General features: G+C 35.5%; 1 protein-coding gene across 9 annotated transcripts in view; it reads right to left on the reverse strand.

Moving 5' to 3' along the window:
- The window catches only part of UTRN (utrophin), a 463,108-nt gene that overhangs the window by 125,114 nt on the left and 312,129 nt on the right, over positions 1 to 25,865 (reverse strand). For all 9 annotated transcript variants that reach the window (XM_088795414.1, XM_088795413.1, XM_088795412.1 and 6 more), the window contains 2 exons: positions 22,129 to 22,301; positions 12,047 to 12,203 (listed from right to left, as the gene is read on the reverse strand). In XM_088795414.1, coding sequence (XP_088651540.1) covers positions 12,047 to 12,203; positions 22,129 to 22,301 — 330 coding nt within the window. The remainder of the gene's footprint in view (positions 1 to 12,046; positions 12,204 to 22,128; positions 22,302 to 25,865) is intronic.

A 25,865-nucleotide genomic window follows, 5' to 3' on the forward strand; every position in this document is an offset into this window, starting at 1 on the left:
AATAAATGATACAAACATAAGGAGAATCTGTTAAACGTAGTTTTCTCTTTTCCCTAACTTGCTTTCAAAGCTAAATCAGCATATATGGATCTGAAGCCATTATAATATGACAGCAAAAAAAGGGCAGAAGAGTCATTAAATTTAATAGCACTAATAAAACTACATGAAAAAGGGGAAAGAAAACAGGCTGACTTTTCATTAGTATTCAGACGGAATTAAAAAAAAACACCTCACAGTTCTTTAGATGTTTTGTTTAACGTTCCTAAGTGAACATTTAATATATAAATTTATTTTGGTTCCATCCCGTTGACATAAAATAATGATGCCTGAATCAGAATACTAAGTATGCATTCTGACACTAAAAAATCCTCCAGCTTTTCAGAATAATAAAACAGTATCCTTACCTACGCTTTAAAAAATATATGCACACATTAATGTCTTTCTTTATCCAGCAAATATATTCGGTATTTACTACTACCAAGCACTGTATTAGGTGGTGAACTTGCATTTTCTTTCTCTTTCAGTCTTATTCTATGTATAATCAAAAAGGGAGGTAAGCAACATCTCTGGCTCTATTCCATGGCTAATTTAGAGAATTTTCCCACCAAAAGTTTTTACAAAAATCTGTAGTGAATTCTTATTCCACGGTCTCTTTCTAGCTCATCGGCTACTTGCTCTGTGGAGCCTTAGCCAATCTTCCCAAGAACAAATAATCATGATTCATCTGTACCTCCCTGGCTTGTGTTCATGCTCACATTACAGGGCTTGTGATATCTACCACCGTTACCTGGTTTCCATCCCATCTCTGCTGCTAGACAGTGAAATCTGTGACAGCAAAAATAGTCATAAACAGATACACGCCCAGTACCTAGCAGAGTATGTGACAAACATCAGGTGCAGCATAAAAGTTTCAATATAGAATGAAGAAGTGAATTGCTAAATAAACGAAATTGACTCTGATCTAAAGATACCCAGAGGCAGTTCATTAGGAATGGGTTGAATAAAGGGGTGGACTGTATCGCTTGGTTTTGCAGACCTGTTTCTTGATTACATTTGTATTCTACCCTTAATTTCACCACCAGAGAATGATAGTTATTAGGCTACCTTGCTCCTCCCTCTAAACTTGGAAAAACTCTTTGAGGTGAGGTTCCAAGTATACCTACCAAGCTTAGGAGACAAATTTGACTGCACACAATGAAATGGATTGTGGCAGGTAGGTGCAGGCTCACTTCGAGAACTACTGCTTCAGTTCTGCACACGAGTAACAGCTTTACTAACAGACCTTAGGGGACTGTGCATTCAATATTTGATAAGAAGGAAACCAATGTAGGTGACAAAGTAGGAGGGAACTTGGAAATTAATTTTAAGCAATTTTAGCAAAAGGCCAATTTCCCACCTCAAGTAACCTCATAACACATCAAGACCTTGAAATTACAGGTTTGCTGAGGGAGTCTCAGATTGCTTTAGTAGGGGAACACACACACACACACACACACACACACACACACACTCACACACAGATTAAATTTTATGGTGGGGTGTTGCTGCTTTAAAGATAATGTTAGAATTTGAAATTTTAATGAGAAAGTCTGCTAATGTATCTTGGCAATTCAGTTTAAGGCCCTAATGTCCTGATTCATATATGAGATTTGAACACAGGAATTATACTGGGTTGAGCAAAAGACAGAGTATTCCTAAGGAAATGGACAAAACTACAAGAAATAATACCCGAATCATACACTTGCAATTATTCTTGGTGATTTCTTTTTCTAAAATCAAACATGCATTCGATTAGAGACAGGGTGTTAGAGCTCTGATAACTGTCCCTACATGACTTACTATTTACATTGGTGTGAAAATGAAGTGAAAATTGGACAGCAAAATCTGCACCTGCAATTTTATCCAATCTTAATGTATTTAACTGAAGTAAATCCATAACATTACAAGTGAACGCTACATACATTGTAGGTACTTTCCAAATAATTGTTGATTGGATGACAATCTCACACTCTCAAAACTGAAGCTGTATATAAGTGACCTCACTTTCTCTGAAACTTTAAAAATGATACTAAAAATGTAATTCATTGGATGGGAAAATTCAACTTTATCCATTTATTCTAAAATAGTCATTAAAACACTATACATTTTAAAGTAGTAGTTTATTTTGATAACCAAGGGAACTAAATATGTACCCAGAAGAAAAAAATATGATTGTGTTATTTACAAACTAATATTTGTAAATGTAATAAGTGAATCCTAGATATTAATGGGGGGCTACTTCTGCTGGGCTGCCCTAGATGGTAAATAACAGGTATATTATGCTTTTATTAAATTAAAACAACTCATATAGCCTAGACAATTTTCAACCAAACAAAAATGATCAAAACTATCAAGACAGATTCTCAGCTATTATGGAAAGAGGTATCTATCACTTTTTACCGAGTGTTTACTGTGTGCCCGGCCCCCTGCCAAACACTTTACTGTCAGGGCCCTTTGACTTGAGTGTTATTATTATTATTATTATTATTATTACTATTATTAAGTACTATTATTAAGTATTATTTAATGAGTGTGTCTATGTGTTTGTGTTGTTAAAGTATTGAACAAAGTGTTTATTATTATTGCTGAAAACCTATAGTGTACTGAGTCACTGGTTAAAAACATCCATGAACGTATAGGCATTTAATTAAGGGTCAAAAATACACTGATGTTTCATATATCAGTTTCTGAGACATTTACATTATAGAAGGAAAGGATGCCAATCCATGAGTCATTCATTTCAATGTGTCAGAGAGATTTGGAACAGAGACTTTGCTGCGGGGCTTTCTGCTTACTCATCACCCAGGATGGCTACAGTTTTCCAGCAGTATCAACCCTAACTACTTCGCTTTTGTGCTTTGTTTCTGGCCTATAGAAGGATTGTCATGTTTTGGAGCCCAATTTTGCCATATTTGATTTTCTGGGGTTTTAAAAGATATTTCACCTATAATTCCTAGATGTTTGAGCAGACGAGATGCTTTGAAGCATGATCTTACAGTATCATTCTAACTAGAAGTTTCAGAGCCATCACTTATACACTTAAATTTACAATGTTCCTTCTGGATACAGCCACAAGCAGAGAGCATTTAGGTAAAGGAATTACTAAAATATGTCACTGAAGTACAGAGGCAGAGCCTTATTACCCTATGTATATTCAGCATCAATTTCAACCTATAAGGCATTCACTGAAGTGTCAGTGGCTGGCTGGCTGGCTGGATGATGAAGTAATTGGCACTGCCATTATCAAATAATGGTTATGGAAAAGTGTCATCACATCATTGATGCACATATAAAGGACTAGAATATAGAAATGTATGTGGGAGTCAGAAGACTTTGAGAATATATGAGTTCTCATAAGTACCTGAGGTGACTGCACAAATTAATCTGATACCAAAATATTTTACTGTAGTTCTCTGTGATGGTGCAAGAAGCCTAGACCCAGCATAAAGTCATGCAAATGCAAATGTAAGATAATGCATATTCATTATGTTCTTTACTTATAAATTATGGTAATATTAAAATATTACCTTTAAAGGTAATTAGAGTCATGGTTAAACATTTATAATTTGTCTATTAACCTGTGATAAGTTAACTAAAGGCACAGCATGCAGATATGTTTTATGGGCTTGGTTTTTCCATGATAAGCTGTATTCTTTTATTAAGACGAGAAATAAATCATCTCCCAGTCTCTAGACTCATATCTTATCCTCTATAAATTCTCAAAAATACTGTCGTTCCAGTGACTTCACCCCATTTCCTGAGTAGTCTGAGGTATCTCTTAAGCTACCAACAGGCTAAAATAATAAATGTAAGTTATGATATCAAAACGGATAGTGCCCAAACATAATGAATCTATGAAAAAATAAAAAATGCAAACTTGGAGCAACTAAAATTTAAAAAATACTAGAAAATATAAGTCCTAGTTTAACAAATAACTCCAACAGCTATTGCTATTGAGGACTTACTATATGCACTATGCTAAGTGGTTTATATACTGATGGTCAGAAACAGGCCTGAAGAGATTGGCCAACATGACCCAAAGTCTAGATCACAGAGCTAGTGAGTGCAGGAGGTGGGAATTGAAACCAGGTCTATCTAAGGTCATGTGCGAAGCTCAATAACTTTGTATAGAAAGGCCCAAAATAAGGTGCCTCAGAATGGAGGATAACGTACCACTAGCCAAATGAGAAGAGCCCAAAAAAGTCTCAGTCAACGTGAATACATACAGTGCTGAGGATATAGGTTAGTCAGATGTCTACTTATAATTATTTTATTTAAATTCATCACCTAACTCTTTGACATCAGAGTTTACATCCTAGAAGCAACTTTTGATTCACTTACTGGTTTTCCAGCATGCAATAACCCACATCCACTTATGGTGTTTTTACTTCATATATAACGATGTCACTGGAATTTTAATATAAAACTTAAGTGCTTATTCATGTCACATCAGCACAGGTGTCTCGCAGATGCATCTAATGGACGTGTGTTTGTCTTGTCCACAACAGAAGGACGTACTGCTTTTTAAATTGATCTTTAAAGACTTGTGTAGGACATTTAAGGCTTGCATTTATGAGATCATATCTCCTGAAATATTTCACAAATCAGTATTAAATGCTTTTGTCTCCTTAAAAAACTTTCATCTGGTAATTTCTAAATGCTTTAATTTAGCATTGAGAGATCATATCAAATTAACTTGACTTCCCTAAATAGTATTGTGTTGCTCAAAGTAAAGTAATTCAGACAGCTACCTGTAAGATGAGAGAATGATTTAGAAATCAAATATAAGGTCCCTCTTGCTCTATGAAAAAATTTTAGGGAATAATATATCTTGTCTAATATTAGTATCAAGCCATTTATGGTTGATTTTGATTGATTCTAGCTATGTACTTTCAGCTGTAAGGCTAGACTTCTTTGGAGTTAAAAATATCTTTTTAACTTTGTTATGACAATTAACTACTTAAAATAGCAAAGTGTCAGAAAAAAATTAGAGTTTGTAATAATAGACAAAGCTAAAGGAAAAGGCATCTAAATTTAATGCTAAACGTATCTGTGAAAAATTAGTTTTAAATTATTTCATGTTCTGTTTAAAGCCACATCATGCTATAATTGAAAAGAATTCTATAATTGGAAATAAATGTGTACATGAACTGAACACATGCTTGAACTATAACCAAGGGACCAAAATTGGGGGTTAGTGAAAAGGATGGTTAGGCAGACAACCATAGGTTTGGGATAGCAATGCTCTCAGTTCACAGCTCAGCCACAGTCCTGGTGGGAAAGGATTTCTCACCGCACAGAGAAGAAATAGGAACTGTAAGTTTGAGAAGGGCAAACACAGGCTCTCCCTTGACTGGAAGTTCCACGCAGACAGGGGCTGTGTCTGTTTTCTGTACCAGTATCTTTCTGGAGTCCTAGAACTTGCCAGACACATAGTAGGTAAACGGTAAGTATTTGTTGGAAGTGAGAGAGGGAAGGACGGATGAAAACTCAGATTTCATTAAACTATACTCTGCCTCTCATTTCCTTCCACTATAAAGATGGGGATTGGACTAAATTATTCCTTGAGTCTCTTCCAGTTCTAATAATTGATAATTCTAAGTTGCACACACAGACACACTAAATAAAGACTTCCCTTGATAAGAAAAAAAAAAAAGAATCTGAAAGCAGAGGGGAAAAAAATCTCTAAAGACATAGGAAAGAAAAAGCTGCCCTGACAGAGTAAACAACAGTACACCCATTAGAGATTTTGATTTTAAGAAAAGATTGAGGCTAAATTAGAAAATAATGTTTAAGTTAGAATATTGGCAAGGCTGAGAGTCAGCTCCGGTGAGACTGTTCACTGATTATGGCTGGCAAAGTTCAGTAAGAAAGGTTAACTACAATTAGAGGTAGTCGTCACATCTTTAAATATTGCCCTAATTGTACTAATACATAGTGATTCACCCTAATTGTAATAATTTATATAAATTAGAAATACTACTCTTGACAACTGAAAAAGAAGGTTGCTGGGCAGAGTAAGAGTGTATTTGGAGACAGGGTCTTCAAGAAAATAATTTAGTTTAAATGAGGATATTAAAGTGGACCCTAATCCAATGACTGGTGTCCTTATAAAAGGGAATTTATCATATTTGAGACAGATACTCACAGAGGGAAGACCACGTGAAGACACAGAAGGAGAAGATAACAGTCTCTAAGCCAAGGAGAGAGGAGGCCTCGGAAGAAACCAATCGTGCTGATACACTGACCTCCAACTTCTAACCTCCAGAATTGTGAGAAAATGAATTTCTGGTGTTTAAGTCACCCAATCTTGCTTTTAAGGCACCCAATGATGCTTTGTTATGGTGGCCCTAGCAAATTCATATATATCTCCAGGAACTTTACTCTAAAATCTATTCCATATTTATTTCTCTTAGCATCTTAGCATGCTTACTTCTCAGAGTTAAATATAAAACTTTTGTCAACACATTAATAATATATAATATTAAGAAAGCCCATAGTTTGAGCTCTTGGTAAATTAGAAGGCAGACTATCATTGACCAAAATAAAGGTATCATATTCTAGAACCGAGAATTATTAGCTTGGTGCAAAATTGCGGTTTTTACAATTATCTTTAACCTTTTAAACCGCAATAACTTTTCCACCAATGTAATTACATGAACCTCTACAAAGAACCACTTCCAGTAAGGATATAACAATGAGATGAGAAGCAACCCAGCCTCATACTCAGAAACTCAGTGTTATTCATATAAACCAGCTAATACATAACTCACAAAGTTAAAGAAGTAAAGAACAAGACAAACAAATGAGAAACAGAAACTCATAGACACAGATAATAGTTTAGTGGTTGCCAGAGGGTAAGGGGGGTGGGGGGTGGGGGGTGGGAGATGAGGGTAAGGGGGATCGAATATATGGTGATGGAAGGAGAACTGACTCTGGGTGATGAACACACAATGGGATTTATAGATGATGTAATACAGAATTGTACACCTGAAATCTATGTAATTTTACTAACAATTGTCACTCCAATAAATTTAATAAAATAAAATAAAAAGAAGTACAGACTGTTGAATCTCCTGACTTATTGACAAGGAACGTCCCTCCGCAGTATTGTAGTTTGAATCAGGCACCACGTGTACAATTCTGTATTACATCACGTGCTAAGTGATGACAATTATGATAAAGAGGTAACAGTAAGTAACCTGAGAAAAGTGTAGAAGCAGATACCAGGAAACTTAGAAAGCAGGGCTAAACTATACCCCACCTATACTGTGCCTTCCCCCCATCTCCAAACAAGGGTATTTTGAGTAGTGTTAAGACTCCAAGATTAAAAGGAACGTGAAAATATTTTTATGTTAGAATCCCAACCTATACTATCACCCTTCCTTCTTATAATCACCATTTTGACAACAGGCTCTGTCTCACGATCACAGTAATTTTATCATCCATATAAGCGATCCCTCCACTACCCCAGCGTCTCAGCATCTTGACCTGCTCTCCTCTAAGAACCTTGCTCTCCACCCTACCTGTATAGCTCATTTTCACAAATAGACACCAGATATTACCATTAATGATAATTTATTGCACCACTCCATAAACTTGATTTCTAGCATCCCTTCTGTGACCACCACCTGCTTTCGCTACTGAATGTGCTATGCCCCCCTCAGTTTCCAAATTTGAACAATTCCTCAGCCCACTGAAGTGTCCAACTGACTGACTTCAAACACCATTTTAATGTCCCTCACCTCTCTCATATCCTCACATCTTCCCTCACCCAGCTTCAAGTCCACGTGCAATCATTACCAGAACTCCCTTTTATTTACATAACTCCCTTGCCCTTCTCTTCTTCCATCACATGTGCTTAGGTAAATTCAGTTCTTCAAGTAATCCTCACCTTCACTGAAGCAACTAAACATGAATGAAGACAAACATTCACGTTGGTTGTTCTTACTTTAAATTCATGAGCAGTGACCACACATGGGACCTGCATGGCACCCTCTGATCTTGTACATTTCTAGTGTATTAACTCCCCACTTCTAGACTACATTTTCTACTTCCTCTCTCCTCAGGTCTCTACATCTTCTTCTTTCTTCTGATATTCAGTTGAGGGCTTTGCTTCTTATGTCACTGAGAAAATAGAGGTAATTAAAAGAACATCTCTATGTTCCCACGCCGAAATCTACCAATTACCTTCATCTATCCCCAAATAGTCCACATTCCTTCCTGTGAAAGTGGATGAACTCTTTACCCTGCTACCTAAGCCCAAGGGCTCCTCTTGTGCACTGGCTCCCACCTGCCACCATTCCTAGATGTACCCTCCCTCCTGCATCGCTGAATTTCCACTTTACAGGATCATTCCCATCAGCATAGAAAAATGTTGAATTAGTTCCCATCTTTATAAAACCATTACAGTCGTCCCCCCTTATCCAAGGTTTCACTTTCTGTGGTTTCAGTTACCTGCAGCCAACAGCAATTTGAAAATATTAAATGGAATATTCCAGATAAAAACAATTCATAAATCTTAAATTGCACATTATTCTGAATAGTGTGATGAAATCTCTCACCATCCCACTTTGTCCCACACAGGACGTGAATCATCTCTTCGTCCAGTGTATCCACTCATAAATGCTACCTGTATATTAGTCACTTAGTAGCCATTTCAGTTATCAGATCGGCTGTCACGGCATCACAGTAATTGCATTCAAGTACTCTTATTTCACTTAATAACAGCCCCAAAGCAGAAGAATAGTGATGCTGGCAATTCGAATATGTCAAAGAGGAGCCATAAAGTGCTTCCTTTAAGTGAAAAGGTAAAAATTTTTGACTTAATAACACATTTTATCATCACACATCATCACAAGAAGAAGGGTGAGTATAGTACAGGAAAATATTTTGAGAGAGTGAGAGGCCACATTCACATAACTTCGATTGCAGTATATTGTTATAATTGTTCTATTTTACTATTGTTGTTAAATTTCTTACTGTGTATATTTATAAATTAAACTTTATTATACATATGTGTATACAGGAAAAAGCATAGTATATATAGGGTTTGCCACTTTCCCTGATTTCAGGTCTCCAAAGGGGATCTTGGGATGTATCCACCATGGATAAGGGGGGACTACTGGACTCAACCCTACATTCTCCCACCAGCTCCTGTCTCAATTCTGTTTCCTTTGCTGTAAAAATCCTTGAAAGAGTTCACTATACTTCCACTCATACTCTTTCTTGAATCTACTCCAACTAGGCTTCCATCTTTATGATGCCACTGAGACGACTCTTGTCAAGGTCAACAACTGTCTTTAGATGGTCAATTTTCTGACCTCTTCTTATCCTCAGCGATATTCGATCCTCAGCGATATTCGATCCTTGTGACTGTACCCTCCTTCGTGAAACACTTTATTTCTTTGGTATCCAAGCCTCTATCCTCTCTTGGTTCTTCTACCATTTTGGCTTTGCCTTCTCCGTCTCATCCTTCCAACCTCTAAAGCTAGAGTGCCTGAGGGCTCATGTCTTGGAATTCTTGACTCCCTAAATGATCTCATCCAATTCTATGACTAACATATATGCTCCTAAATTCGATCTAGTCCTGACCTTTCCCCCAACTTCAGACCTATATGTTCACATGCCTAACAAACAACGTAAGCTTAAAGTGTCAAAAGATGAACTCTTGAATTTGCTCCCTAGACTGCTCATCTAACACTTTGTCCAGCTCTTTGAAAGGCACTTCCACGCTTCCCTTTACTTTGTCCAAACACCTTTGACTCCTCACCATGACTCCTCTTTCTCTCATAGCCCACATAGCCAATGCTTCAGCAAATCCTGTTGGTTCTTTCAAAATATATTCAGAATCCAGCTATTTCTCACTATCTTCACTGTTACACCCTTATCTAAGTCCCCACCACCCCCCTCCTGGATTGTTGAAATATATTCCTGAACTTCTCTATATTCTCTTCTGCATAATTTAACGAGTATTACATAAGTAGATCACAGCACTATAATTATCAGAACTTTGCATGGCTTCCCATGTCGTTCCGAGTGAAAGCCAAAGCCCTTACAAAGAGCTTTCAAGGGCCTATGTGATCGGAACCCTTTACCCCTCCCCCACTTTGACCTCATCTCCTACCCCTGTCTCTATTTGGCTAAACAGCTTCAACCAAGCTGGTATCCATGGTATTCCTCAAATATGCCCAGAACATTACAGCCTTTATGGCCCGTGTCTTTCTGTCCCCTTTTCCCTAAGATTTTTTCCTCCACAGAGTAGCACTGCTTACTGCCTCACTTACTTCGGGTCTCTGCTCAAAAATCTCCTCTTGATGATACTATCCTGACTTAAAATAGCACCTCTGCTGCTCTCTCCTTGATCTTGTTTTATTGTTTTTCATTGAACTTATTACCATGGGACATAGTATATATTTATTGCTTATCTAGTGTCTGTCTCTTAATACTCAGAATCAGGCAAGACCTTTTCTCGTTCATTTTTGATTCACTACTGCCTAGAATAGTGCTTGGTGAATATTAGGCACTCAGTAAATACTTGCATCACTCTCAGTATTACCTTTATTACCTGAATGACTGGGTCTAAAGGGTTGAAAAACAACTGCATAAAGTGCTCTAAGATAGACCGAAACACAAGGGGCCTTGCTGTGAGGGAGGGATTAGAAAATAGGCAGAACTTACTGGAAACGCTTATATGCACTTTATTTGCTAAGGCCAGACTAGGACGATTATTTCATACCTCAAGATTTCAGTTTTCAAAAAAAATAGTAGTACACAGTCACAAGCAGATTTTATTCCTTACGGAGCACTTAGAAAACTTTGCATTACTCTGTTTTGTCACTCATATCTGAATCCACAAAAAGTATATATGAATAATAGAAGTGAAAGTTTAAAAAAGTATGAAGTGTAATTTTCTAAAATCAGTCTTTTTATTATTATTATCATTCATTATTATTATTAATTTTGTACACCAATAGCGTCTTCCTTTTCCTCACTTTAGAGCTATTGTTTCACCATATTCTCTTTTTAAGTAGAAAAAGGAAATTTACCCTAATGGTAATTTGAATAAAGTAGTCACAAGGGTTCAAAATAAAATAAATGTCAAGGTCTTATTATTTTGCATTGAAGCAACTTACTACATAGATGACACTTTCCTTTAGAAGATGCATGTGTTTGTGTTTGTCATTTTTCAAATGGGAACAGAATTCTAACATCACATTAGCATGTACAGATTTAGAATGAGAACTTGCATTGCATGTGAAGAAAAAAAATATATAATAAAACAAGCTAGTATGTAACATACGAGAAAATGTGTATGAAGGAATATTAAATAAACGAATAGAAAGTTAATAAGGTGAATAATTTAAATAACACAGGATCTAAGAATTACAGTCAGTTGGAAACATTTCAGCATATCTGCTTATTAGAATAAAAGTACAAATTTGCATGGAGATGGAAATTTGAGCAGAATAACAATTTAACTCCAAAAAAAAGGTCTAAGTTCAGAAAAAAATACAAAGTGATCTTAACTACTATGGTCTTCATTTGCTGTAAGATTTAAGTCTATTGCACGATTTTCTTACTCGTTCAAATCCTTACTTTTTTCCCTTTCATTTATTATTAACAAGAGAGTTTAATTCTTTATGAATCTATGACTTCTGAATTTAAGATTAACTTGCAGTAAAAAAAATTTCCCCAATATATTAATATCTTAAAACCTGTTGGAAAGTTAGATAAAGTTCATGATTAGCTGAAAGTAATATTATACTTGAGATATCTGTAATGTTTGAAAAAAATAGTTAAACGTGAAGAGAAAAATTAATATGAAACAAATGGAAGCAATGGATTCAATTTAAAGTAAAAGCCTAAATACTGACAATTAGAAGCAGAGAGGAAAAAGCTTGTGATAATTGGTTCAACTCAGATATTTATTGGGAATTTTGAGTATTTCCCTCACCAAAATTCAAAATTAATTTAAAGAGGTACCCACCATATGTTGTCAACTTACTTTACAATGATCATATTGGAGCTGTAAGGCTGGAACATCCCCTCCAATAGGCATTTGTTTTTTAAGCTCTTCATCTTTCATATTCAGCCATTTGATCAGTTCTTCTAAGGATGTCAGCAACCTGTTCCACTTCTCGGCACTGGCCTCCAAATGGGCCCTGTTGAGATATAATGCTGACCACATTTAGAAGTTTGAATTACATCCAGAAAAATTATATACTTTCCTTTAGCGCAATAATCTTGTATGACCAACTAATGTTAACATCCAATAAAGAGGCTGATTCTTTGTATAATAATAATAAATTTTATATATATATATATATATATATATATATATATATATATATATAGAGAGAGAGAGAGAGAGAGAGAGAGAGAGAGATACACATATATATATGCATATGTGGATATATATGCATATATATATAGATATATATACACATACACACATATATCTAATTTTCCCCATGAAAAAAGTTATTTTGAATTCAAAGGATATGTTGGTAATACCTATCAAAATTTAAAACGTATACCTCCACACCACAAAGGCATAAATATGAGGCTTTCAAGAAGAATGTCTAAGATATAATGTAAAATTGTAAAAACAAGTTTCAGTAGTTTATGTCTAGTATATATGCACACTCAAAATAATTTTTTCTCATTTCATCTATATACATGAAGAGAGGGATAGAGAGAAGAAAGAAATTATATGTATATACAATGTTTAGAAAAATATATACCAGCTGTAATTACCGCTGAGAACATAGTAAACACATAATTTTTGTGCTAATTGAATATTTACAACAGGTCCAAAAAAGGCTAGTTAACTTTTTAGGAAAGGAAATTACAAATGTCTTGATTTCTCTTTTAACCAAATAAATTACACTGAAAGCAGAACATCACCAACATTTACCTCAATAAGTTGGAAAACAATAAGGCATTACTTGGACAGAATACTATTTATCTTAAGGCTGAGTGATGTCCAGTGAAAAATGTCCACTGCAAATAAAAAACAACTGAGCAAAAATCATTGCTTACAATACTTTATACTCTGATTTAAAGGTGGGGTGTCTTTGTTTCAATAATAATTTCTGGTTTGGGCACAGAAAAGACCCTACAGATTCTTAAATTATGAACTTCATAATCAGGAAACCATGTTTAGGAAATATATTTTGAGGTGATGAAGGTTCCACTAGGAGTAAAAGCCCTTGAGAATAGAAATGTAAACAAAAGCTAGTTGTTCTTGTTAGAGTTTTGGAGAAAGCCCATTATCTGTTCTCAAGCCCACACCACGTGGGGTATATTTGAAAAGATAGATCTGTCAGAAACAACTGAAGAGACTCTAGGAATCAGCGTGTACTCAATCCTGCTCCATCCCAGTGGACAGACTGTGAATGTGGACTTAAGCACTGACCTGTGTAAAATGGAATTACCTTAACCTTTCAGATAGAAAGGGGCAAGGATGATAGAGACAAACATCAGCCTTGTTACACAATAGCTTCCAAAGACTAAAGACTTATGCTGAGGAAAGATCTGGGGCAACTTCAGGTGCAAGAAACGTCTGTTGATCAGGTTTCATATCCTCTCAAATAACTCTCACCCTGACATTGGCATTAAGATCCCCACTTCCACAAATTTGCTGTTTTACTGAGTGATACCCGGCACAGCCAGTACTGCCCCTCAGACCTACCAGTGATTTCCTTTTTGGACATCTGGTCTACCTGAGCCTCTGTCTCAAAGTGGATAGCTCTGCTCTAGATAATTCAAACACGTATTTTCCCATTGATCACATTATCTGGTACTCCCGGCAACTGACATTCAACAATATCTAGTCTTTGTTTAAAAGTTCACAATATTTTCAGAAGAACAACTATAAATCATTGATTTCTAGTTTATCTCTAATTCATAAAGTAATGACCACAGCCTATCAGTCAATATTCTTGACTATAAGAAAAAAAAAAATTGAAGTTCTATGTACCTCTAAAATTTTATGAACTAGCATTCAGTCACATACAAAAGGCCAACTGTCCTGCAATCTAGTTCTAGTGCCACTGTCAGCTGGCTAACAGAAAACAAACTAAAATCTTATTCATGTCTTACTCAGAAAAACTAGGTATAAATAAAAAGTAATTTGTAGGTACAGAAAGAAGTTTGAGGTATTTTATCATTCTTGGAGAATCATATTATCAAAAATACGATTTTCTTCTCTTGCATTTATAATCTTTCTATTCATTCTACAGGTGCTATAATTGACCTCAATTTACAAAGTTATTCTTGTTTTTGAGTTGCCTCTTTTTTATATTTAAGTCTTTTAAAATTATTTTGCAATTCCAGTTGACATCAAATATTGTATTAGTTTCAGGTGTACAACAGTGATTAGACATTTATGTACCTTACAAAGGGATCACCCCAGCAGGTCTAGTACCCATGTGATACCACATATAGTTATTACAACATTATTGACTATATTCCCTGTGCTGTACTAAATTGTTCCTTAATGACATTCATATTCTGCTGGATCGCCAGCTTTTATGTTTTCGTATTGATTAATTTTAGGCCAAATATATAATTACCTATCCCCGATAAACAATTATTTTACTTGTCATAGAGCAGAACTAAATACTTTCAATTACATAATATTAAATAAAAACTCTTGGTACCAGTTACAAATGATTTTGCTGTAAGTATATCTGACTGACCTGTTGCAATTCCTTTCTGGTACTTTTAAAGGTAAAAACAAACAAACAAAAAGCTAGAAATCAGAGGTCCTTAGTCCATCAAGAAGTGCTTGAGTATCTCTGTGTGCAAAACACTTTTGCACTTTCACCTCTTATTTTAGATTAATTGATCCCGCACCTTCAATGTCTGTAGCTTACCTCTTTAATCAATAACAAAACTAGACATTCCTTTGAAATCCAGTTACATACTCATTGTATTAAAGAGCATGCAAATGTCTTTTTCAATGCAATTAACTCTTTTGACTGCACAGAGATAATGAAATTGATCATCGAATCTATGGCATTTGGCATGTAAAGGATTATTTATAAAGATGAAGGCAATACTTTTTGAAGAGAGATACTGAAGTGACTTTGAAATAAAAAAGATAACATTGGTATATGTGCTTCTCTGCATCTTTCTTTTTCCATAGTAAAAAGCAAGCTGATCTGGCAAAACCTTTGCCTGGAAACTCTGTTCTGGTTATTCTCCAATAGATTACAACTATGTGGTTAGTGGATTACTACCATATGCCCAAATAAATGCATGCTTCCGTAGTAGCTTTCAGTGTTCTAGTTTAAATTTAATTCTTTCATCTTTCAAGATGAAAGCCTTTTCTTCAGTAATGGGTTGAACACTTTGCAAGAAGAATCTTTAAATTTTTGTACGGTATTAGCTGTACTTTCTCAGTTTTACTCTAAACATTTTAAAGCTTACATTTCCCCAAGACTTTATAACCAGTCATCAATCATGTTTTCAGAATCTTAAAACATTTCTGTATTTGACATACCTGTGGGCACTCATATTTTGGGTAATTGACTTATTACTACCCTAACTTTCACCTGCTTCAGTTCATTCTTTGGGTACTTGACGGGGGCAAAATAATAGATACTTTCATTAAATGTGTTATTAATCTAGAATGATGTCTTCTACCCAATGTGCTCTATAAAAATTACCTCATTTTCGATTGAATAATTTATTTTACAACTGTCTGAACACTTTTAAGTGACAAATTATTTATAACAATATGTAAAAACTGGTTAGAACGTAAAGATCCATAAAAATGATGTCCCATCATTTAAATATAGTAGAAAAGGAACTACTGAAGAAGCTACACATTAATATTTATTTGAAATCACCAGAAGCCTCTACCTCTCAGTGTTTCTTCCAATCAGTTTTTAGTCCTTCTCCCAAATATGAAAAAGAGAGGAAGCAGTGTCAGTGAGTAAGGAGGAGCATTTGTTAAAATAATATACAATTTTTCATTTATTCAATACAAAGAAACATTTATGGAACACCTGCTTTGATATCTGGCACTAGGTAGAAAGTTCTAGGGTCAAGTTAGGTGTAAGACAAGTAAACCAAATGTATTCTGAAACAGGAAACCTAATAACAACTCTAGGAAGAAAGTTGCTCAGGAAGCCATGGTGAGAATTGGGAATCCAAACGAAAGTCCAAGCTCTTTCCACTGCATTGCTTTCATCCCGGGCAGCACTTAAGAGGGTAGATAGAAACTGCCCATATATCTTTGCAGGCAAGTAAAGACACATTTGGAAAGTTAGTCTCCCAAAGAAAATCATGACCCAAATTAAGACAAGCAAAAACATCTTGTCCCCTATTGTGTCAGGACTGCACACAATTAAATGTCAAATTTGGCATTCTTATGACAAATGCAATTTCCTTTTAGTTTATGGTAACACCCATATATTATATATTGAGGTACAATGAAAGAAAAGACATTTGTTAGTGCACAAATAACCAGCAAACTGAAAGGGGGATTATTCCTGCTCCCAAAATGAGAATTGAGACCCACTAGGAGAAACATGTGAAGTCCTCAGAATTCAGTTTGTGCTGAACGAACACCAAAGCTGGGCTTCCAATATGGCAGCCACCAGTAACATGTAGCGATTTCAATCTAAATTCAAGTTAATTAAAATAAATAAAATTTGAAATTAAGTTCATCAGTTACACTGGCTGCATTTCAAGTGCTCAACACGCCATATATGGCTTGTGGCTATCGTACTGAACAGTGCCGACATAGCAGAACATTTCCATCATTGCAGAATGTTGCATAGGAAAGCACTGAACCTGAGGAAGAAAGAAAGAGGATGGCAGCAGAATCTTTGTCTATTAGATTTGGGGAAAGGAAATTTTAGTAGTTTTACAACCTGGTTAGCAAAATCAACTACCTAAGGTTAAAAGCGGTGTCAGTGACATTGTAAAATGTGATAACATTAGATGTAATGATGATGTTAAAGGTTAATCTCTAACAGCTTTTTAAAAGGTCTCCTGAATTTTTAAGTGGCTCATAAAAAAATGGGAAGATAGAATTTTATCTTTGAACCCTGTTTTCATTAGATTTGACAATTTCACTGGTCTTTGAAACCATATGTTAATAACGACCTGTACTCAACATTACTAAGCTGATAAGTGGATATTTAACTAACATAATCTGAAATTAAATAAATGTCATATAAAAATTTAAACCATGTGATCCTCATTACTGAATTTGTTAGTACATTTCCAATTCACATTTTTCCAGGGAGGAAAAAATACTGTTAAAGTTCCTAAGAGACTATATTCTAGCTGAAGTTTCAAAGCATTAGTTATCTTCTCTTATGTTGTTCTAAGTTTAATAAACAATTGTACGTATTGTTTTGGGATTGCAAAAGAATATTTGGCACCTTGGATTTTAATATTTCAAAAGTTTAATCACAGTCATCCAAAAAGATTGCAAAATAATATTTAAGATATGAACCCAAGATACTGAGCCACATATTATAATACACAATGGTTAAAGGAGGTAATCCCTGTAAAGTGCTTATTGTAGGTCTGGCATGTGCATGTTCAGTGAATATTAGCTGTTAGTGTGAATGTTGGCAGGTGCTCTTTTTCTAAAAATAATGATAAATTAGAGCAAATGTCCCCTGTTATGACAGTACCAACTTTAGTACAATTTGAAATACAGAACACACAAAAGGGGCACTAATCAGATGGCCTCATTCTCTGAAAAATGAAGCATGCCACCTGCCAAGAGGGAGTTTGGAGAGAGGTTTGGGAGCTAAAAAGGAATCAAAACCTTTTAAAAATAGGCAGCGTGGTGAATAGGGTAAAAAATCATTCAGAATCATAATACCAATGCTAAGTAAAGGGTCAAATCATAGTAAAGAAATATTATCATTTTTCACTTTCAAGTGGAACACTAAACAGCCCAGAATTACGAGCAGGAAATAGAGAAAGTGCGGTCATTAGCGTGTCAGAGGTTGGAAAAGCAGACAGGAAATTCACAGGAAATTCAAGGTGGAGAGGAAATGCAAGATCCCAACATTACTGAAATGGCTTATGAAGGAATCCAAGCTTGGCAAAGGAGTTGACGGAGTCTGAAAAGAAGAAGGGCTTAAGCAACCAAAGATTAGGAGAAAGACTGGCAGGTTCAGGAAGACGAGCAAAAATAAAAAGAAAGCTAAGAATTCAACAGTTGAAAATATTAGAGGATGCGCATTTTTAAACAATCTAGTTAGAATATTGTAAATGAATTATATACACAGGACAAAACAATAAACTTAGATAATAGTATAGAGATGGTCCTGGTATATAATGTAACGAAGGAAGGTACCCTCTTCATAAGATCCATAACTTGAATGTGAAGGAAAGTTGATTTATCGATGATGTTGTAAACAATTCTGATTTGATACAACAGTGGGCTCTTCTCTATCAAACATGGCAAAATCAGTGGCATTCAGATGCACATGGCCAGATGGAATGTAGTAAAATAAAATGTGGGCTTTATAGAACAATCTGCCGTTGGTCTTCTGGAGATCGATCATCTCCGGGATGCCAAAATGACATGGGACATTAACTGAGTCACAGGTATGGCCAGATCTATGGGACTTAGAAACAGAAAAGAGATACAAGCTTTTATAGATGAAGTAAAATGAAATTTGGAAGTCAAAACAGAAAAAGTTATCAGTATGGATATCAACATCAAGAATGACAGCTGAAGAAAAGAAAGAAAATAAAAAAGAAGTCAGGTGCTCCAATCAATGATTAATGTAGAAGAGTGCCTACAGATCAGGAGGAAGCAGAAATAAGATGGTGCGAGGTAGAACAATGGATGCATTCACTAACAACTAAAAGAAGTTCTTGACAGATGGTGAGGCAATGCTTTAGAAATAGTGAAGAGGCTGCCACCTTTCCCTGTTTTTCCTGTGAGGCAAGGTTCCTTTCAGCCAGTGTGTGTGCGGGTGCCATACTGGAAGTGTATGGCTGGCATTCTGACAGTGTGGTACCCAGAGCAGTTGTTAAATATGCAGGATATTCCCATTGGCTGCCAGGTGAGGAAAATGTGCAAATTAAACTCTATTAATGAGTGTTTTTAAACAAAGCAGGCAATTAAAGGGAAAGCCAGCTGTCAATTATAATAAAAAAAAAAAGTGGTAGAAGAGCTTGCAGAAATATTAAGGACACAGGAAAATGTGTTCACCATAGAAGTCAGTTGTAAAGGGAGACTGTGCTTTAAAAGAATGAGAGGAAAGGGCAGAGGAGCAGAAATTCAGTGTGCTCTACAGGCATCATTTTCAGTAAGGACTGAAGAAAAAAGGTGGCTGGGAGACAGGCTGCCTCTGCATATTTGTTAATGAGAACACTTCCCTGCCCCTAGGCCTCACGAAGGGATTTTTCTCAGGAAGCACACTTCTGGCCTCTTCTCCTCGCCGTTACTCTTTCCCTCCCTGTCCAGGAGACCTGAGGAATCAGATTGGTAACATTGGGGCATAACTGGATGTGCTTAGCTCAGCCTGCCCTCGCCTTTTGAGAACAGGCCTGTGGGGACAGCTCTTTCTATTCTTCCATGTAGGGTTTCCCATGTGAGAGGCCACCTTGACCAGTGACCGCTGGTAATTCTGCCTAAATCTGAGGTTAAATTAATAGCTTTCACTTTAAGCTACATCCTCCAACCTGGCGTCCGTCTGTAACTCACATGGCACTGCTGTTCTCTCTTGGTCATACTCTTTGTTTCGTATTTGTTCAGGATCCAGCCAGGAAAGAGCGATACTCTTTGTTGGGATGTCACTAACCACGTCACCTAAAAGTGTTCAAATTCCATTACCAGTGGACTGGAGCATGGTACGCACAGGCGTCCCAGGATTTGTGTCTTACCTCTCTCTCTGCCTTTTTCTCTAGACAAGAGAACTGTCCCCTCCACAGCAACAGCAAATTCTGTTCTCAGCCAGACTGAACTTCTTAACTATTCCATGAAAACACTGTGGTATTTCAAGCCTCCTTCTTAGATGCCCTTCTCCAGTCCTCACCCAGTCCATCTGGGGAATAACTATATATCTTTCAATATTCAATTCAGGAACTGCCTCCTTCATGAAGCCTTTGATGAACTTCTGAAATGAAAGTAGCCACTCCCTCCTCTTAGCACTGTGAATCCCCTAGGGGCAAGGGCCATTTCTTATTTATGATTAGCAATGCCTTTAACACAAAAGTCCTTATTAAATGCTTGAATAAATGCCTGACTCTCAAGAGGTGGGTAATGAAGCTAAAAATTATTTTCAGCTAATAATTCATTTTCACATTAACAACAATCTTACGGGAAAGTATCATCTATTGTGATGCAGAAGTCCACCGGCAAAGATTTCATCCTCCCATCTTCTAAAAATAACATGAAGTTATTTGTAAGATAATATTCCAGTTGTAGTTTATGAGTTATTTCTTTCCAGGTTAGAAAAAAATGTGACTTAATAGGTTAGGCACTAACATCCATGAAATGCCAAAGATTTTTGTGTCCGTAGCTTTCCATTCGGAATGATCTGTTTATGATGTAGGCCTTCATTAAACACTCTATCAGAAAGAACTCATCTTCCAAACTCAAAATTCCAGCACCCCATGCAGTCTTTACCAGGGCCAGACACTTGGCTTTTAGTTCATTAGACTAGATGCTGGTTTTGCTCGAACCTCAGTGAATGTTTTTCACTAACATTTATGTAAATGTGCTAACATTTACATCTTTTTCTTTATTTATATTTATGAGGAACAGAAATGTGCACCCCAATGGCTTCTGGCCAGTTAAAAATTCAGCCTTAAACAAGCATATTTTCTCACTGTATAATACTCCATAATTTCCTCTCTTATTAAAAAAAAAAAGAGTAGTTGGCTGATGCTGACATAATTTCCAATGCGACCTTTACACAGAAGCTTCCATAGTCATGCTATATCACCTCTTTCTTTAAGTGTAAAAAGAAGTGCAAATATCCCTCTATGAGCCCCAGAAGAATAAAAAGACATCTCTTCAGAAAACACCTTTCAAGACATCTCTTCAGAAAACATTAACAAGAATCAATTCACAATAAATAATCATTGAAGATTTCCACTCTCTATAAGTCATTCCATGAAATCTAGAAACCATTTGAAGTAGATCCACTAGGTTCCTTTACGTAATCAAAACAAAACAAAACAAAAACAACTAGATGCTACAATGGACAGCCTTTACATAGATTAAGGAATTATCAGATTATCCCATTCAATCTTCACAGCAATCATATGGATTAAGTATTTATATTTTGATTTTGTAAATGACAAAACGAAGGCTCAGCAAGTCTAAGTGACTTGCCGAAGACCAGTATGTAATTAGTAAAGAGTAAAATTTATGATCATTTGGTTTAAGGTTGTACATTTTTCAATACATTAATAATTACCACAAGAGGGATTTTTCTAAGGTCCTTTCCTACTCAGCATTCTGGTCCCCAGATTTATCCTTATTTATCTTTAATCTCTCTAAACGCCTATATGACTCATCAGCATTCCACATTAGTGTCCATCAGCAATATTTAATTTCTATAAATATATCTTCAAATTGGCTAGCAGATAGCATGATGAAGCAAAACTTGGTCATTGCAAGAGTACAAAGGATCTAGATTCAAATCCTGGCGTGGCACATTTTAGTTCAAAAAGTTGGCAAGTACCTTATATTCATTTAGCCTCTGTTTCCTCATGTTAAGAAAGGATTTTACTATTTACCTGACTAGGGTTTTTTGAGTACTAAATAAAGTCATGTTTGTAAAAATCCTAACATAGTACTTGTTCAAGGCAAACAGTAATTACCAGGTGTTAGTTAACATTCTTGTTATTAGTATTATCAGGTTTAAAATATGATATGCAAAGTTGAGATCAGAAACCGTTAGCAGAGAACACTGGACATAAGTGAGCCTAAAACTAGAACTTCAAATAAGCAGTCTTTGCATTTAAATCTTAAAGTATTTCTGAGGAAGTACCATGGTAGTAAGGCTTCTTGTTCTCTTTATAATATACATGAATCATAAAACTCCCCTTCTCCATTAGTTTTATTTTGATATTGACTATTCTGACCTGATGCTAGCAGACTTTGCTTTTAAGTCGTTCCATCTTTGGTTCATATCATCCAGTCGATGCTGAAGCATAGTAGCCTCTTCAGAATTTCCCAGAGCTTTTACCATCTTCTGCCTATTTCCATCAATACTTTTAAATATATCATTGTGAGCATCAATTTCCGCCTGGATATCCTAAAACAGGGAAAAGCAAAGAGAAAATGCCAATATTAGGTATTAGTGTCAATATTTCTTGGGATTGCAATATAGAGCTTTACTTTTTATATTCCACAGATGGGGTTCTTCTTTTTTTTTAAGCGAAATAGTTAATTTCACCTTAAATGGTAACAAATGCAGTGTTTCCACAATTCTTACATTATAAATAATAGCCAGCAATCTCTCTTCGGGGTATCTACCCCAAAAACCTGAAAACATTTATCCCCTATGAAAACATATATGTACCCCTATGTTCACTGCAGAATTATTCACAGGGGCCAAAACATGGAAACAACCAAAGTGTCCTTCAATAGGTGATTGGATAAAAAAGATGTGGTACATATATACAATGGAATATTACTCGGCCATAAAATGAAATACTGCCATTGGCGGCAACATGGATGGATTTTGAGATTATCGTGCTAAGTGAAATAAGTCAGACAGAAAAAACTCAAGAACCATATAACTTCACTCATATGTAGGATATAAAACCGAAAGCAATAAACAGACAAGACAAACAAACAAACAAAATTCATAGACACAGCCAATAGTTTAGTGGCTACCAGAGGGTAAGGGGGCTGGGGAGAGGTAAAAGAGGGTAAATGGGGTCAAATATATGGTGATGAAAGAAGTGACTCTGGGTGGTGAACACACAATGCATTATATAGATGATATATTATAGAAATGCACACTTGAAACCTATAATTTTACTAACCAATGTCACCTCAGTAAATATAATAAAAACTTAAAAAATAGTGTTCAAATGTTCAATACATTGATTCCCCAGTTCTTAAAACAGAATGTATTGTAATGTAAATTTCATGCATCAGCTGGTTAGATGTTAGTATTTCATATTCAATAAAAAACTTTTAATTATATACAATTATTGCCAAATCATTGAACTTTACTTAAAATCCAGACAGATTCTTTCTCCCATTTGCACATTGACAAAACTCCCCTTAAAATATAGATTTACAGAAGTTGCTAAAATAAAATGTTACATATTTTTTATTTTACATTTAAAGAAACTCAGTAATAGTTCATCCTTCCAATCTATTTCTAAATTTTAAAAGAACATTTTCATGAAAATCCTTGTCCTCATTAAGAAAAACTAATGTCAAAATAATTTTCTTATTAAATAGGAAAATATTTTTATTTTTATAAAGTAAATTTTAGTGCAATTTAAGTAAAATAAGAATTATTATAAATTAATAATAAAAATCAGTTCAGACTTTGAGAAAGCATTGTGGCAATCTACATCAAAAGTCTTAAAACTGTTGAAATTATCTATTCTAGGAAGATTTATGTAAAAATACGTTTATCACATCAATTGTTTGTAAAGTAAAAAAGTGGAAATTATGAAGCAATTTCATTTCTGGGAATCTATCCAAAGGAAACAAAAACACTAACTTGAAAAGATAGCTCTACCACCATGTTTATGGCAGCATTATTTATAAGAGCCAACACATGGGAAAAAAACCTAAGCGTCCATTGGTGGATGAATGGATAAAGAAATTGCGGGACACACGTACATGGGGATATTATTCAGCCATAAAAATTGAGGAAATCCTACCATTTGTGACAACATGGATGGACCTTGACAGTATTATGCCAAGTGAAATAAGTCAGAGAAAGACAAATACTGTATGATCTCACTTATAAGTTCAATCTAAAGACAAACAAATAAACTCTTAGAAAAAGAAATCAGACTTGTGGTTACCAGAGGCGAAGGGGGTGTGTGGGGAATTGGAGGAAGGTGGTGAAAGGTACAAACTTCCAGCTGTTATAAGGTAAGTACTAGGGATGTAACGTGATGATGACACGAGCACTGCCATGTGATACACAGAAAAGTTGTTAACACGTTGCGTATGGCCGGGTTTAAATCCCTTGTGAAGATTCTCGCGATCCGTACGCAACGTGTTAAGAGAGTAAATCCTAAAAACTCACATCACAAAGAGAAATTTTTTTCTCTTTCTTTCTTCTTTTTATTATATCAATATGAGAAGATGCATGTTAGCTGAACCTACAGTGGTAATCATTTCGTAATATCTGTAAATCAAACCATCATGCTGTATACCTTAAACTTACACATTGAGGTATGTCAATTATTTCTCAGTAAAACTGGAAAAAAGTGGAAACTATTATAATACGTTAATGATAATATAAGTTTAAAATGGAGTTTAAAATTAACACTATTTATCATTATGTTAATTTTAAAGGAGGTTTTTAAGTCAGTATATAGATTTGTACATCATTGCATAACATACATTAAAAGTCTATATAAAATAAATCAAAATAGTGTAATCTCTGTATAAGAGAATCAAAGATTATTTTACTTTTCTCTTTATATTCTGAGTGTCCAAGTTTCTACAAAACTAGGGTTTCCTGTTTTGTACTTAGATAAATATAAGACATTTATAATACAGAAGGTCTTATCAATTTTTTAATACTCTCCCATTATAAAGTTATCAACACAATTATCTATAATTTGGCAATTATCTTTTCTTCCTGAATAAAATGGAAACAATCTAGTTGTACCTCCTATAATGTGACACCCATTACCATTCAACAAGTAAGTGTGAACTTACAAAGAGAAAAAGACACCAGAGGGGATAATGAAGGTGTGAGGTGAGTCTCCATGAAATTGATTGGTAATGAATATTAAGGCAACTTAACTGCATAAATAAAATACATATTTTCAGGTAATGAATCTGAGTTAATAGAGAGAAAACAAACTCTTAAACACTATAGGTTTATTACCCTTCTCATCTTTGGTTTTCCTTTATAAGCCTCCCTCTTCCTAAGTTTCCCTAATCCTTAGCACAATAAAAATTTTAAGAGAAATTCTTTGAATACTCAGAATGAGTTTATTAATTTGGAAGTCACTCCTGACAAGTAACCCATGCGTTCCATCAAGAACTAAGGCCTAGGGGCTAGCATCTAAGTGATAGTTCTTCAAGCGTCTGCAGACCTACCATAGCCAGAAGGACACATGGAAGGGCTTTTTGTCTCCCACTCATCCAACCAGCATGGTAGGAAAATATCAATTGCAGAAGGTAAAGGGCAGAACTGCTGTGTTATCATTTCTGAGGAGATTTACAATATCTAACATAACATTAACAGGGTCAGATTTGAAAAGTGGGAGAGATGAACACAAAGTCTGCAAAATGTCTGCTCCAAATTTGCAAGGCCACTGGTCTCTGCTACCTGAACCTAATGAGAAAGCCAAATGAGGTTAACCTCATGAATATGATCTGGGTACACCCAGAATTAGGGTTAGCCACTGCACAAGAACTCTGAGATTGTTGACTCGTCTGCATTTCACTAGCACCCCCATCCCGGAGAGAGCAGAGCAGACACTGACGTGGGAGCAGGGGAACAGAGCCAGATACTGACTCACGGTCCTTAGGTTGGGCAACATTATGCATGAAAAATAGAATCTCGTTATCTTAGGTTGGGATGCTTCAAATAGAAATAGTGAAAAAGAACAAGGAAAGTTCTCCTGAAAGGTTCTTTGGCGTCATCTCCTGAGCAATATAGTTC

Source organism: Rhinolophus sinicus, chromosome 2 (assembly GCF_057876585.1).
Source record: "Rhinolophus sinicus isolate RSI-liver-muscle chromosome 2, RSI-T2T, whole genome shotgun sequence".
NCBI classification, from domain to species: Eukaryota; Metazoa; Chordata; class Mammalia; order Chiroptera; family Rhinolophidae; genus Rhinolophus; species Rhinolophus sinicus.